General features: G+C 37.0%; 1 protein-coding gene across 1 annotated transcript; it reads right to left on the bottom strand.

The window, feature by feature from the left end:
- Positions 1-4,416: 4,416 nt before the first annotated feature.
- LOC126614529 (pentatricopeptide repeat-containing protein At1g53600, mitochondrial) lies at positions 4,417-6,894 on the bottom strand. Its single transcript, XM_050282195.1, has one exon. The coding sequence runs from the start codon at positions 6,802-6,804 to the stop codon at positions 4,639-4,641; it is 2,166 nt and encodes a 721-aa protein (XP_050138152.1). The 5' UTR covers positions 6,805-6,894; the 3' UTR covers positions 4,417-4,638.
- Between the last annotated feature and the right edge of the window lie 6,767 nt (positions 6,895-13,661).

The raw sequence follows: 13,661 nt of genomic DNA, 5'->3' as shown, positions 1-13,661 counted from the left end.
AAGCAAGGAATGAAGGCCCTCTCCTTGGGTGATTAACCTTTGCTTATGCAAAGAGGAATCAACAAAGGTATAATAATTCTCAACTCACTTTGTTCTTGAGTTGAGTCATGGTTCACCTAACTACTAGGCTTTGAATTTCATGGGTATTGTTTTGTTTTGAGTGCATACAAGCATGATTCCGCCTTTAATTGTTAATTGCATGCTATAGATGTTGCTCAAATGAACATGTTTTTCACAAAATTTCCTTCAGAAGACTAGGTCACTTGAACTTCAGGGGGCTTCAACAACTCTGTGAGAAGAATATGGTGCATGGTCTTCCATATCTAGAAGCCATCAAAGATGTATGTCAAGGATGTCAATTTGGAAAACAACATAGAGACTGGTTTCTAAAAGAACAAGCCTGGAGAGCAAACCGTCATCTAGAACTTATTCATGTTGATCTGTGTGGTCCTATGCAGAATGCATCCTTGGCAGAAAACAAGTATTTCATGCTATTCATTGACGACTGTACAAGGATGATTTGGGTTTACTTTCTCAGATACAAATCTGATGCATTCAATTATTTCAAAAAATTTAAGTCTATGGTGGAGTTGCAGAGTGGTTTCAAACTTAAATGCCTAAGGAGTGACAGAGGTAGAGAATTCTTATCATCTGAGTTCACTAAGTTCTGTGATACTGAAGGCATTCAAAGACAACTTACAATGGCTTATACTCCTCAACAGAATGGAGTAGTGGAAAGGAAAAACCGAACTGTGGTTGAAATGGCAAAAGCTATGCTTCATGATAGAGATATGCCATACTTTCTTTGGGCCGAAGTTGTACTCACAGCTGTGTATATTCTAAATAAGTGTCCTACAAAGGCACTTGGAAATACAACTCCTTTTGAAGCTTATAGTGGTAGAAAACCAGGTATAGCACATCTCAAGATTTTTGGTTCCCTGTGCTATGTACATGTGGCTACTGAGACAAGACAGAAGCTAGATGCTAAGAGTGTCAAAGGTGTGTTTGTGGGATATGCTACATGTGAGAAATGATACAGAATATTTGATTCACGCACTAAGAACCTAATCTTGTCAAGAGATGTAGTTTTTGATAAATCTATGACTTGGAATTGGAAAGAAAATTCACAAAATTCAGTTGCTGCAACTTACATTCAGGATCAACCTGAAAATGTAGTTGGTGTGAATTCATATGAGTTGAGTGAAACTGAAGAAAGCTCCCTCAGTTCTAGTTTTCCCTCTTATACAGAAGAACAAGAAATCTGTACCCCTGAATCTGCAAAGATTTTAGAGACTTATGATCACTCACCTCTGAAATGGAGAAATTTGAATGATGTTCTTGCCCAATGCAACTCATGCATTCTGGAACCAGAAAGATATGCAGATGCAGCTCAAGATGAATCATGGTTAAAGGCAATGAAAGATGAATTAGCCATGATTGAGAAGAATGGCACCTGGAAGCTTGTGGATAGACCAACAGAAAAGCCGGTTATTGGAGTTAAATGGGTCTACAAAACCAAGTTAAATCTTGATGGTTTAGTTTAAAAAAAACAAAGCTAGGCTAGTTGCAAAGGGTTATGCTAAAAAACCGACTACAATGAAACTTATGCTCCAGTGGCTTGATTGGATACTATCAGGACACTTGTAGCTTTGACAGCACATAAGAGCTGAAAATTGTATCAGCTTGATGTAAAATCAACATTTCTGAATGGTGTATTGGAAGAAGAAGTTTATGTAGATCAGCCCGAAGGATATGTAGTCAAGGGAAAGGAAGATAAAGTCTACAAACTGCATAAAGCTCTGTACGGGTTAAAACAGGCTCCAAGGGCCTGGTATGGAGAAATTGATACATACTTCTTTCAGTGTGGTTTTGAGAAAAGTTTGAGTGAACCAACATTGTACACCAAAGCAAGGGGGGCAAGACATTCTGATTGTTTCTATCTACGTGGATGACATAGTCTATACTGGTAGTAATAGACAGATGCTTGAAGAATTCAAAGAAGACATGAAAAGAAAATATGAAATGACAGATTTGGGTCTTCTCCATCATTTTCTTGGAATGGGGATAATTCAGACCAACTTTAGCATTTTCATTCACCAAAAAAAATATGCAAGTTCTTTACTAAACAAGTTCGGTCTAAATGAGTGCAAATCTGTGATCACACCACTTGTGGCGACTGAGAAATAAACCAAAGATGATGGAAGTGGAGCAGTAAGTGAAGAATTATACAGAAGCATTGTGGGGAGTCTTCTATATGTTACAGCTACTAGGCCGGACAGTATGTATGCATCTAGTCTACTTGCTAGATTTATGCATTGTCCTACTAGCAAGCATTTTGGAACTGCCAAACGTGTGCTCAAATACATCAAAGGGACTCTAGACTATGGTTTGGAGTATACAAAAGGCAAGAAGGCAATGTTGATTGGCTATTGCGACAGTGACTGGGGTGGATCACCAGATGATAGCAAAAGTACATCCGGTTATGCATTTTCTTTTGGAAGTGGAGTTTTTTCTTGGGCTTCAGTTAAACAAAGTTGCGTGGCATTATCCACTGCATAAGCAGAGTACATAAGTGCATCAAATGCCAATGCACAAGCAATCTGGCTCAGATTTGTATTGGAAGATTTTGGAGAACTTCAAACTGAAGCAACTCCATTGCAGTGTGACAACACCTCTGCAATTGCAATCACCAAGAATTCTGTGTTTCACCAGAAGACTAAACACATAGATAGAAGGTATCACTTCATTAAAGATGCACTGCAGGAAGGAATCATTGATTTGGTGTACTGTCCCACTGAAGAGCAGTTAGCAGATATTTTCACAAAACCTTTGGCTAAGGATCGGTTCAACTATCTCAGAAATATGCTCGGAGTAAAATCAGCTCAAGACTTAAAGGAGAGTGTTGAATTATAAGTCTATAGCTGATTAGTATTAGTGAAATAAGATGAGTTTATTTGTGTATTCACTTGAGCATATCTACCAAGTGTAAAGTCAAAAGATGTAAGGCCATGAGTGCCATGTGTGATGATCCTAGTTGTTAGGTAATGAATGGCTGAGATCAATTTTTCTGATGTATTGATCCAGCTCAGCTCTTATTAGCTGTAATATCTCTCCCTACACGTTATGTGAGAGAGTGAGAAAAGCATTAATGAAATAGAATATCCCTCTGTGAATTTTGCAGAGAGGAAGAGCAACCATTCTTTTCTCATCGTCTATGTGCATTCATCTTCTCTCCTTCTCTTTTGCTAATCAGAAATATCAAACACAAACAGGTTAGCTGCAGTTGTGGACGATGAAACTCCACACCAGTACATAACTGGTGTAGCATTCCTTAATATGCACAAGGCTAAAAGAACAAGTGACAGACGACAGATTAAACCACAAAAAGCACCGCATAAAAATTGAAAAGCCCCCTCTGTGCATCAATCTAATTAGACGAGCAATGCACCTACTGAACACAACAAACAGTTTTGCGTGGTGAGGCCATTAGATCTAAATCTTTGTTGCATAAGAAAATCTCTCACGCTTGGGCTCATTTTTAGTATCCTTCCTCATTAGGCCTGCAACTTGGATAGGAATATATATGCGATTCCAACCGACTCCAAGCTGAAATTTTCCCAAATATTCCGTCTGATTCAAATCCGAAATCCAAAAAAATCTGAAAAAAATGGATAAGAATTGGAATGTATTTAATATTCCGATATGAAATTACACAGTTAATTATGTAGTTATTGACTTTGGATTTGTAATACAAGGTACTCTAATATGTAACTATTTCTTCAATTACAACTCCCTTGAATATATTACAAAAAAATGAGAATTTGATAACTATAAAATTTTATATTATGTAGAGAGCTATATGGAGATGACATATATATATATATTTTTATCTTGGTAAGTCATACAACTCCCATAATGTTGAAATTATGAAATAATCCGATTTCTGAAATACCGAATTTGGCATGAGTCTATGAAATTCCAAAATTCCTATTCCGAAATTGGATTTCCGAAACTTTTTGGATTGGAATTGAAAACATGTATTTCAGATCTGATCCGACAGAAAATCAAGCCTACTCCTCATTGAGAAAAAGAATAAAAGGAAATAATTAAGTGAAACAACTTTTCTTATCCGATCTGACAGAAAATCAGGTCTACCCCTCATTGAGAAAAAGAATAAAAGGGGTTAATTAAGTGAAATAGCTTCTTTCCTTCATAAAAATAAAACCTTTTTTTTTGTTTTTTTTTGTTTTTTTGGGTGAGGATCTATTGCTAACATTGCTTTTCCATTAGGGTAAAATATTGAAAGAAACTGATGGCCTTTTTTTTACCAATTAACTCTTCTAGCAGGAGTGCATGACAGTCCAAGTATTTTTACCAATTAACTCTTCCAGCAGGACTGCATGAAGTATTAATCTGTTTGCGTGAGAACCCAACAGTTCACTTCTTTCAGAGATATATTGGCGAAAAACCATACCAAAGTATCCCTCACCAAACCAAGTTTAGGCAAATAAACAACAGCTTCTACTCAAATCTCCGACGAACAATGGTGTAGTATAAATACTTAAGTACATAACAGCGGAAGGATCCCAAAACCTTGATGATTGAGAAGACGAATACATAGAAAATTTCATAGAATTATCATCTATAAAAATGTAGCTGTCCCATTTCCATTGATATGATCGAGAGTAATCCTTTAATTGCTTGCGAGTCCAAATGGGATTGATCTCCTGCAAGAAACAAATGAACCTTGTCCTTCACTGTAATCCAGCTGCAGCCTGGACTCTTCCTTATCCCCCTTGATTTTTTGGTCATCATCACTTGGTTTCCATCCTTCATTTTCCCTAAAGTAGAATATAAATTAGACAAGACCACATAAGGGGTCGCGTCATCAGGCTCCAATCTGATTAGCTTTCGAGTTGCAAGCTGTGCAAGATCAAGACATAAATGAGTCCTGCTAGCACTAAGAAGAGCTCCCCAAACCCCGGTATGGGGCTCAAACGGCATTGAATGAATCAAATCGACAGCTTCATGTAGCAAACCAGCTCGACCAAGGAGATCAACCATGCAAGCGTAGTGATCCGGTCCTGGTTCTATATTGTGTTCCAATTTCATCGAATTAAAATACTGCCATCCTTCTTCTACTAGTCCCACGTGGACGCAGGCTGAAAGAACACCCAGAAAGGTGATTTGGTTTGGCTCGCAATCTTCATTCTGCATGCTCCGAAATAAGTTAAGAGCTTCTTTCCCAAACCCATTTTGCGCAAACCCTGTAATCAATGAGTTGAATGAAACAGTATTGGGCGAAGTGATACTTCTGAAGATATGATTGGCATCAACAGTGTTCCCGCACTTTGAATACATAGAGACCAGAGAATTTTGAACGGATAATTCAAACTCCATATCCATCTTAAATGAAAGAGCATGGATCTGCATCCCCTCGTTTATACTGGCCAAACTGGCAGAAGCACTGAGTGCACTGCTCAAAGTAAGGGGATTGATCCTGATTTCCTCTCGACGCATCTGAATAAACCAAATGAGAGCCTCTTCATATTGCCCATTATTTACAAAACCCGAAATTACGGCAGTCCAAGCAACATCATCCTTCTCAGGCATCATTTTGAACAACTCCATGGCTTTCTCAGTCATCCCTTTGCAGGAGAATCCCGATAACATGGTCGTCCACGAGAATATATCCTTTGCAGGCATCACCTCAAACAATCTAAAAGCTTCTTCAGTTTCAGCACATTGAACATAACCCGCAATTAAGGAATTCCAGGAAACTACATCTTTCTTGTTCATCATATTAAATACCTTAGAAGCTTCATCCATACATCCAAATCTACAATACATAATGATAACAGAATTTCCTAAAAAGACATCATAGTCAAACCCCTTACGAGAAACTAACCCGTGCATCTGAATCCCTTCTCGATATCTATCAAAGCTGCCACAAGCTTCAAACAGTACAGCCATTGTAGTGCTATTGACCTTCACTAGCCCTTCCCTACTCATATCCAAGAACAATTCAAACCCGGCTTCAAAAATTCCCATCTTCATATAGCCATCAATCAGTGCTGTCCAAGTAACCACATTCCTCTCCAGCATCTGATCAAACAAATTTCTAGCATCAATAATCCTTCCCATTTTGCAATACCCATCAACCATACAGCTCTGAGAAACCACATTGCTATTTATCATACCCTCAAAAACTCGAACTGCGTCTTCAGTTCTTCCAACCTTCAAATACCCATTTATCAAAACATTTGAACAAACTGGTTCCCGCCACCTAACTGGCATTTCACAGTAAAGCTTCTCAGCCTTGTCAAACATCCCCGCCTTTACAAAACCCGTGATCATGGCACTATAAGACACCTCATTGCGCTCCGGCATCCCAGAAAACAACTCAAAAGCTTCACCTACCATATACTTATTTCTAATATAAGCCGTGATCATCGCATTATACGATGCTATGTTTCGTTGGGGAATTTCATCGAACAGTTTACGTGCTTTGGAAGTTTGGCCATTTTCGGCATATGCAGTGAGCATAGCAGTCCAGGAAATAGTGTTTTTCTCGGGCATGCGATTGAATATTGATTCGGCTTGTTTGATATCACCATTTCTTCCGTTTTGGGTGATCTGGGAATTACAGTAAACAAGAAAGCTGCTGGCTTTTCTGCTTTTGGACACGCTTTGGGGTTTTGAACAAGCTTGAGTGGACAGATATGAGCAGTGGATCTTACAACGCGAAACGCTACAGTTGGAAAAGTGCTTAAGGAAAAAGCTGGTTTTGAGTATTGTTGGCATGTTTTGAGTTGACACACCACATGATCTCAATTAGCAAACTTGTCTTTTAAATCTAACGGGCAAAAATCCATGTGAATCAACTTGAACTAGTTGCCTGGCCTCAATAGCCCAACTCCTGTTTTGATGGGCATGTTGGCATTGTCCTAGACCCAACGATCGGAATAGGCTTAAAAATCCTGGCCCGATTGAGATGAAAGTTCGGTTAGGATTGTGAATTTGTTTGGCCTGACTCTGATATCATTTCTAATTATCAGAGAAATGGATCAAAAATCTATTTTCAACAATACCGATATTGTCCCTAACTTGGTAGTTATCACTTGCATAGTCCGACTGGTGTGAGGTTTTTATCACAAAAAGCCTCGCTATTAGTTGTAGTGGGGTTAAGATATTTAAACTCTTTTTTTTCTCAGAGATACGGTTGATGTGAGATATCTCAATATACTCCGTCACGTGGGAGACAATTAGTGGGTCACACGTGAGTGATCCACACATCGACAATCACGTGGAGCCAAGGGGACTCACCCTAGGCCAAGGGACCCACCATCATCGTGTGGGGCCAAGGGAACCCACCCATCGCGTGCAGTACGAGCCCGCTCCCTGACTCTGATACCATGTCAAAATATTAGAGTGAAGGAACAAAGACCCACTTTCAACAACATCGATATTGTCTCCAACTTGTTAACTACCACTTGCAGAGTCCTACAAGTGTGAGGTTTTATCACAAAAGGTTTCGATGTTAGTTGGAGTAGGGTTAAGATATTTAAACTCTTCTTTTCTCAGAAATACGGTCGATATAGGGTATTTAACAATATTGAGCCTTGCTCATAATGGAAACAAACAAAATCTTTAGCATTAGCATGTTCGGCTCTTAAAGTTTATAAAATTTCGGTAGAAGCGAAAAAAAAAAGAAGACTTAATATCAATCTCCTTCTAAAATTAATGTCAAACTAAAGATGGTCAATCTAACCTTAGAACAAATGTAAACATGATTCTTCAAAAGAAAAATCACAAGTATGACCTTTTGTTCAAGAATTTTATAATATAGTTCCATATGTCTCATGAAAGAATACGGTTGCTCACAAGTTTGACGAATCAAACATACCAACTTAATTCTTATCCAGCTGAATATAAACTTTTCTTGTTTCTTTCATTGTCAAGCTCCAACTAACTGATTTACAGCCCTTATAAAAACGCAAACCTTATGCACTAGAAACCCAAAATTTTATATATCGAAAATTTCACGATATAAAATTTCTTTTGTTCATTCTAATATCGAAATCCAAATGCATCCCACCAGGCTATCCTTATCCTATCATGCATCTAACCCAATTTTCACTCTTTCATTCTCTCAATATAATTTTGGAATGCATGCATGCACATAAACAAAACAACATGTGTATAGGGTTTAGTAATATCTAACCAAGTGATGTTTTTTAGGTAGCCAATTAATCAAATGGTTTAAAGTACTCCCATTGCACTAATTTAGCATAATATTTAAGGAAAACTAATGAAGAGGGCTTGAAAACTTTGAGTTTTAACGATAAGGACAAAATAAATGATAAAGTGAATAGTATCAAGATTGACTTTTTAATGTAAAAATATGATTTTTCGTTAAAATAAACAGTATCGAAAGCTTTTCGTTAAAGTTCTCATATTTACTACCATCTATTCCCCTTTTTCTCCTAATTTGTTCTTTGCTTTTTAAGTTGTCGGCAGAAATAAAGCATGATAGATCAAGGTCGGTTGACAGCTGTGGAAACTTTTTAAATCCAAAGGTAGAACATTTTTACGTTCATCAAGAATACGATAAATGCTTTTTTTTTTTCTTTTTTTTTCTTTCCGTTTTTTATTATTGTTGATCATTCAGTTTAAATGAATAATTAAGATTACTCTCATGCAACTCAAAATTTCTAACAGACTAATTCGTTTAAAGCTAGAATCAAACTCAAATTTCAGAACCACTTTAGAACGCATTAACCCTTCAACTGCAAACTAGAACTTTCTTTAACTCGAGCAAGTGGATGACAAATCAAGATTACGATTAATCAAAATGATTATACTTTAATTAATTGGCGTGGTGCCTGCCTGCTGTATCGTGTTGATGTCTTGTCGGTAAGCATATCGCTTGGGTGGGGATTCATATTCACAGGCCACTAATAGAGGTTGAGGAAGATTTTGGGATCTGAATTCCACCAAAATTGAGGTGGTGGCACCACATGCACCGTAGAGTATTGGATGGTCGATCAAACATATTTCACTAATTGGTATCCATGCATTTTTTCAGCATCTTCCTCCAACCATATCTTTGACCGACAGCCCCCTCGAGAGTTTGATCAGATAATTGCATCTCTTTTGTTTTTTGGTCAATGATAATTGCATCTCTTATAATGCATCTTATATCTTAGAGGAGCCAATGAAATTAATAACAATAAATTATACAAGTGGATAATATTGAAGTAAGAGAAAATTGAATAAGAGACTTCGGATGTAAGACTAACTCTCTGTTACTTACTTTTTTTTTTATTATTAAGAAGAGAGAAATTTTGAAACTATTATAATAATAATTTAAAAATGAGAAGTTTCGAATCTGGGACGCATGTGTGGAAACTCAACTCCTTATCTACTAAGATATTGAACCGCATGCAAACTCTGTTAATTACTTGGAGGGTGATGCTAGAGAGACCATGGTTTTAGACCACATCATGTGACGGTTGACATTGGATTCCATTTTAGATCATCAAATATAAAATTCAATCATCAATTGCTACATTATGTGATCAGTGATTTACAAACTATACTATAAAAAGATAGTCTTCCTAATATTTTCTTTACTTGAATTACAAGATACTAGAAGAAACCCGTGGATGTTCCATGTAATCAATACTCCAAGTGTAGACAGACAACTGGATCGGACACCCATATTCCAGGACCATACAATCCTGTTACATGAAATGCACCAAAACCAAAGCAAGCCACCCCTGATAGAAATAAATGAATTCCAAAGATCTTAGGCAAATCCAAAGAGGGTCCGAAAGAGAGAATGCGCTAGGGGACTGCAGGGCAAGTCATCGAATCCAATGCAATGAGACCGAGACGAGAAGTATGACCCTTCGATTAGAACGCCCCATATCTCGTGACACGCGGAGCGTGGCATTTACTTTTATAAAGTCCGTATAACTTCTAAAAAAAAGATTCATTCTTTATGAATAAAGTACCATTCAAAGAGTGCATTGCCCCCTTGAGTGAAGAAGAGAACGGCTTTGTATAGAAACCCTTGAGCCGTGTTCGTCGCCCTACTAGGCTCACCATTATTTCATTCTATTTATGAATTCAAGCTCAAAAGAACATATATATGGAGCTATGTCAACTTGCGTACGTCTTGTTGACCAAATGATCAGGTATACCACGCCACGTATCATCCTCTCTTTCTATAGAGGAGAGATAAAGAAAAAGAAAAGATATAGTGATCGTGCCGTAAGACCCTATTCGTTTCTATTTGACGTTATTTTTCCTCGGTTCCATTTTCTTCTCGAGACCTTTTACTTTTTTTCATCATGTGGGAGTTAGAATTAATTCAAGTTTATCTACTTCTATCCATGTGGGGGGGGGGGGGAAAGAAACGTTTGTATTCGGCTACAAAATTTATTTTGTACACTGCAGGAAGTTCCGTTTTTTTATTAATGGGAGTTTTGGGTATTGGTTTATATGGTTCATTGAAAAAAAGATCATAGCATAGCGCAAGTATGATCTTCACATATGAACCGGCCGTACACTTTACATGTTTCTAGCGATTCACATGGCATCATCAAATGATACAAGTCTTGGATAAGAATCTACAACGCACTAACACTTTTTTGATTATGGATCTACTACCAGAAATTCAATGCGTAATCTTGATCGTGTCATTCTTTCTTTATACGCCAGAAAACCCGTCGTATTCTATCTTTTTATTTTTGCCTTCGTCCAGTGGAAAGTGGAATTAACCCAGGTTTGCAAAACTTATGTTGCAGGTGAGTCACCACTTCAACAAGAGACCGACTCGCATTCAACAACGAAGAGTCTTCCCTCTTATCTCCTTCTTTAGAATTAAATTCTTCTGCATTTCCCACCCGCTCCCATTTCGAGTCAAGAGATAGATAAATAGACACATCCCATTGCACTGATCGGGGGCGTTCGTAGGCCTATCTCCAAAGGGCCTCCAGGTGATCTACATCCACATAGCATCAATCGGTCATCCACGCAAACGAAGAAAAAAGAAAGTCAAATATTTGGACTAAATGAATAGTATTAGACCATGCTAAAAGAAACCCGTGGATATTCCACGTAATAGTGAAATACTAATTATAAAAAAAAAAGGAATAAAAAATTCTTTTTTATGACAAAATTACCCCTTCATTATTTTATGGATTATTTTCGGCTAGTTTTGAACTTTTTGGTTTGGAGAGCATTTGTGTCCTATTAATTTTTGTGAAGCCTGTGACTCCAAATGGATTGATGGCATTATATATTAGTATAAATTTGAGAAGTTTTTATGTGAAACACTTGTATCCATGACCTGTTTTGTTAAAAAAAAAAAAAAAAAAAAAAAAGATTTTATTGCAAACTTTTGCTTTTTAAACTTTCGTGTAAGTGTTTCTTGAAGAAGCATCGTAAAAAAGAGTTTTATAACTTAATTATTATATTAACTCGGAAAAAATATATAATATAACAAAAACGTATTCGGTTTATCTAGAATTTATTTATTTTGAAATATTCCAAATACACACCTAGGTCTTTGAATAAAATTAAAGGGATATATATCTAACCAATAAAAGAGCACAGGTGGTAGCTAGTGGGTGAAATTTATATGATAAGATGTCTTCGTGCGAATATGCCCATGTTATCATGACTTGCATGCCTACATATATATATATATATATGTGTGTGTGTGTGTGTGTGTGTGTATAAGGCCTAATTTGTTTATAGTTTCATACCACTTGCAAATCATTTAGGTCTAATAACTTAGACACAAGTTCCAGACTTCCACCTTGCAATATTCCTCATTTTGTAGTTTCTTGCCAATTTGGTCTCTTTCCCAAATGGCTTCTTTGGCACCTGAAAACTGGGCATACGCCAATATGGGTGTTAACCATAATTTCTCGGAATCATCAGTTGGAGTTGCATCATCAAACGTGAGCAATGCCCTACTCATGTCCTTGTTGGAAGAAACACAAGGTGGCGATCAAGATCACGACGAGGAACGGTTAAGCAGCCTGATCCGAGCTCTAGAGGTAGAGCTCGAGCCTACAACGAGTGAAGGTGATGGAATTTTCATGGATAATCTTCATGAATTTGGTAGCATTAACCAAGAGGATCATTTTCAGCCGTTCGATGTTGGATCTGTGGACGGTAGGGATTTCCAGGAAACAAACGCACCTGGGTTCGGTTGGATGGATATGGAAATAGGGTTTTCTTCTTCACAGGGTACTGATGAATCAGTTGATTGGTACATGGATGATTCTTGTTTTGGTGACATCGATCGCATGTCTAGTTCTGGAGGCTCTCAGTACAATGGCAGCATTACTACAACTATTACTCCTTCTGAGGAAGATGGATACCAAAAGCTGTGGCAGGAAACGTATGTTAATACAAGGATGCATATGTATAATTGAAGATTATTATTAATTAATTACATGTAAAATCTAATTTATGAATATGTTTCGCGTCGCAATTTAAGTTGTTACAAGCTGATGAATAACTATCCCTGCCTATTATTTTTTCTCTTTTAAAAAGGGGACAATTAGTGATGAACCACGTTTTATTCACCTCTTCGAGGCCCGAAGAAGGTTACTTGAGAATTTCACTCTACATGTGACCACGATTAAGCAGATTCACAGCTTATAAAGTATCGAACCCATAACCTCTTTTTTTTTTTTTTTAAATTTAGAGAGCTGTTGTTCGCACTTTATTATTGACATCTAGGAAGAAAACTGCAAGCCTTATCTTTAATTAATTATTTTGGTGTAGTTTGAGAAAATTGGCCGAGTTATACCGCGTGGTAGTTTGGTTACCCATAAATTTTTTGTTTAATGAGCAATTGTATGTAATAACTGGTGTTACAATATATTCGTGCGAAATAGATAATTTGGACGAAAGATTTGTAGACCCTTGGATTGGGAAAACCTAATTGAAGAAGAGACATTATAAAAGCCTAGAGAGAATTAGATGTACAAAGTAAAAATTTCTCTACGAGGGTTGAGCAAGTAGAAAATTCAACTATTTTACGACTATAAATTTATACAAATAAAACAGATTCAAAGTCAAATTATTGTTGCAGATAGCGTTATGCCGCACTAGCAAAAAATAATTATCCTTATAAACCTGGGTGCGGGTTTGATTCTCACTGATTCCTTTCTTTCTAACAACTAAGGTCATCTCCAATCGATGGCTGGCCAGATGGCTCGTTTTAGTCCTCTGGCCCTCCAAGATTTTTCAAGATATTAATATTTTAATGAACAGTACATGACCATATTTGCCTCCGTCTCCAACCGAGGGCTAGAGGGCCAGAGGGCTCGTTTTAGCCCTTTCACAAAAAACCGTCTCCAACCGAGGGCCAAAGGGCCATAGGGCCAAACATAATTTATTATTTAAAAACTACAACTGAAATTCAAATCCAACGGCTAAGTGACTTAATTTAATTTAATTTTTATGTTGGTTAATGTTATTTAATGTTATTTAATGTTGTTTCATATTGTTTAATGTTGTTGCATGTTACTTAATTTAATTTAATGTTGTATAATGGCTTAGGAAGTTATAGGAAAAAAAATAGAATTTAAAAAAAATATGAAACAAATTTTGTGAAATAGAAGTTATAGAAA

Source organism: Malus sylvestris, chromosome 3, assembly GCF_916048215.2.
Source record: "Malus sylvestris chromosome 3, drMalSylv7.2, whole genome shotgun sequence".
NCBI lineage: Eukaryota > Viridiplantae > Streptophyta > Magnoliopsida > Rosales > Rosaceae > Malus > Malus sylvestris.
Note: the sequence above shows the minus strand (reverse complement) of the source record. Positions and strands in the feature narration are given on the sequence as shown.

Bases quoted from the DNA above. Each gene is read 5' to 3' on its own strand.
- LOC126614529 (XM_050282195.1), bottom strand. From the start codon at position 6,804: ATGCCAACAATACTCAAAACCAGCTTTTTCCTTAAGCACTTTTCCAAC.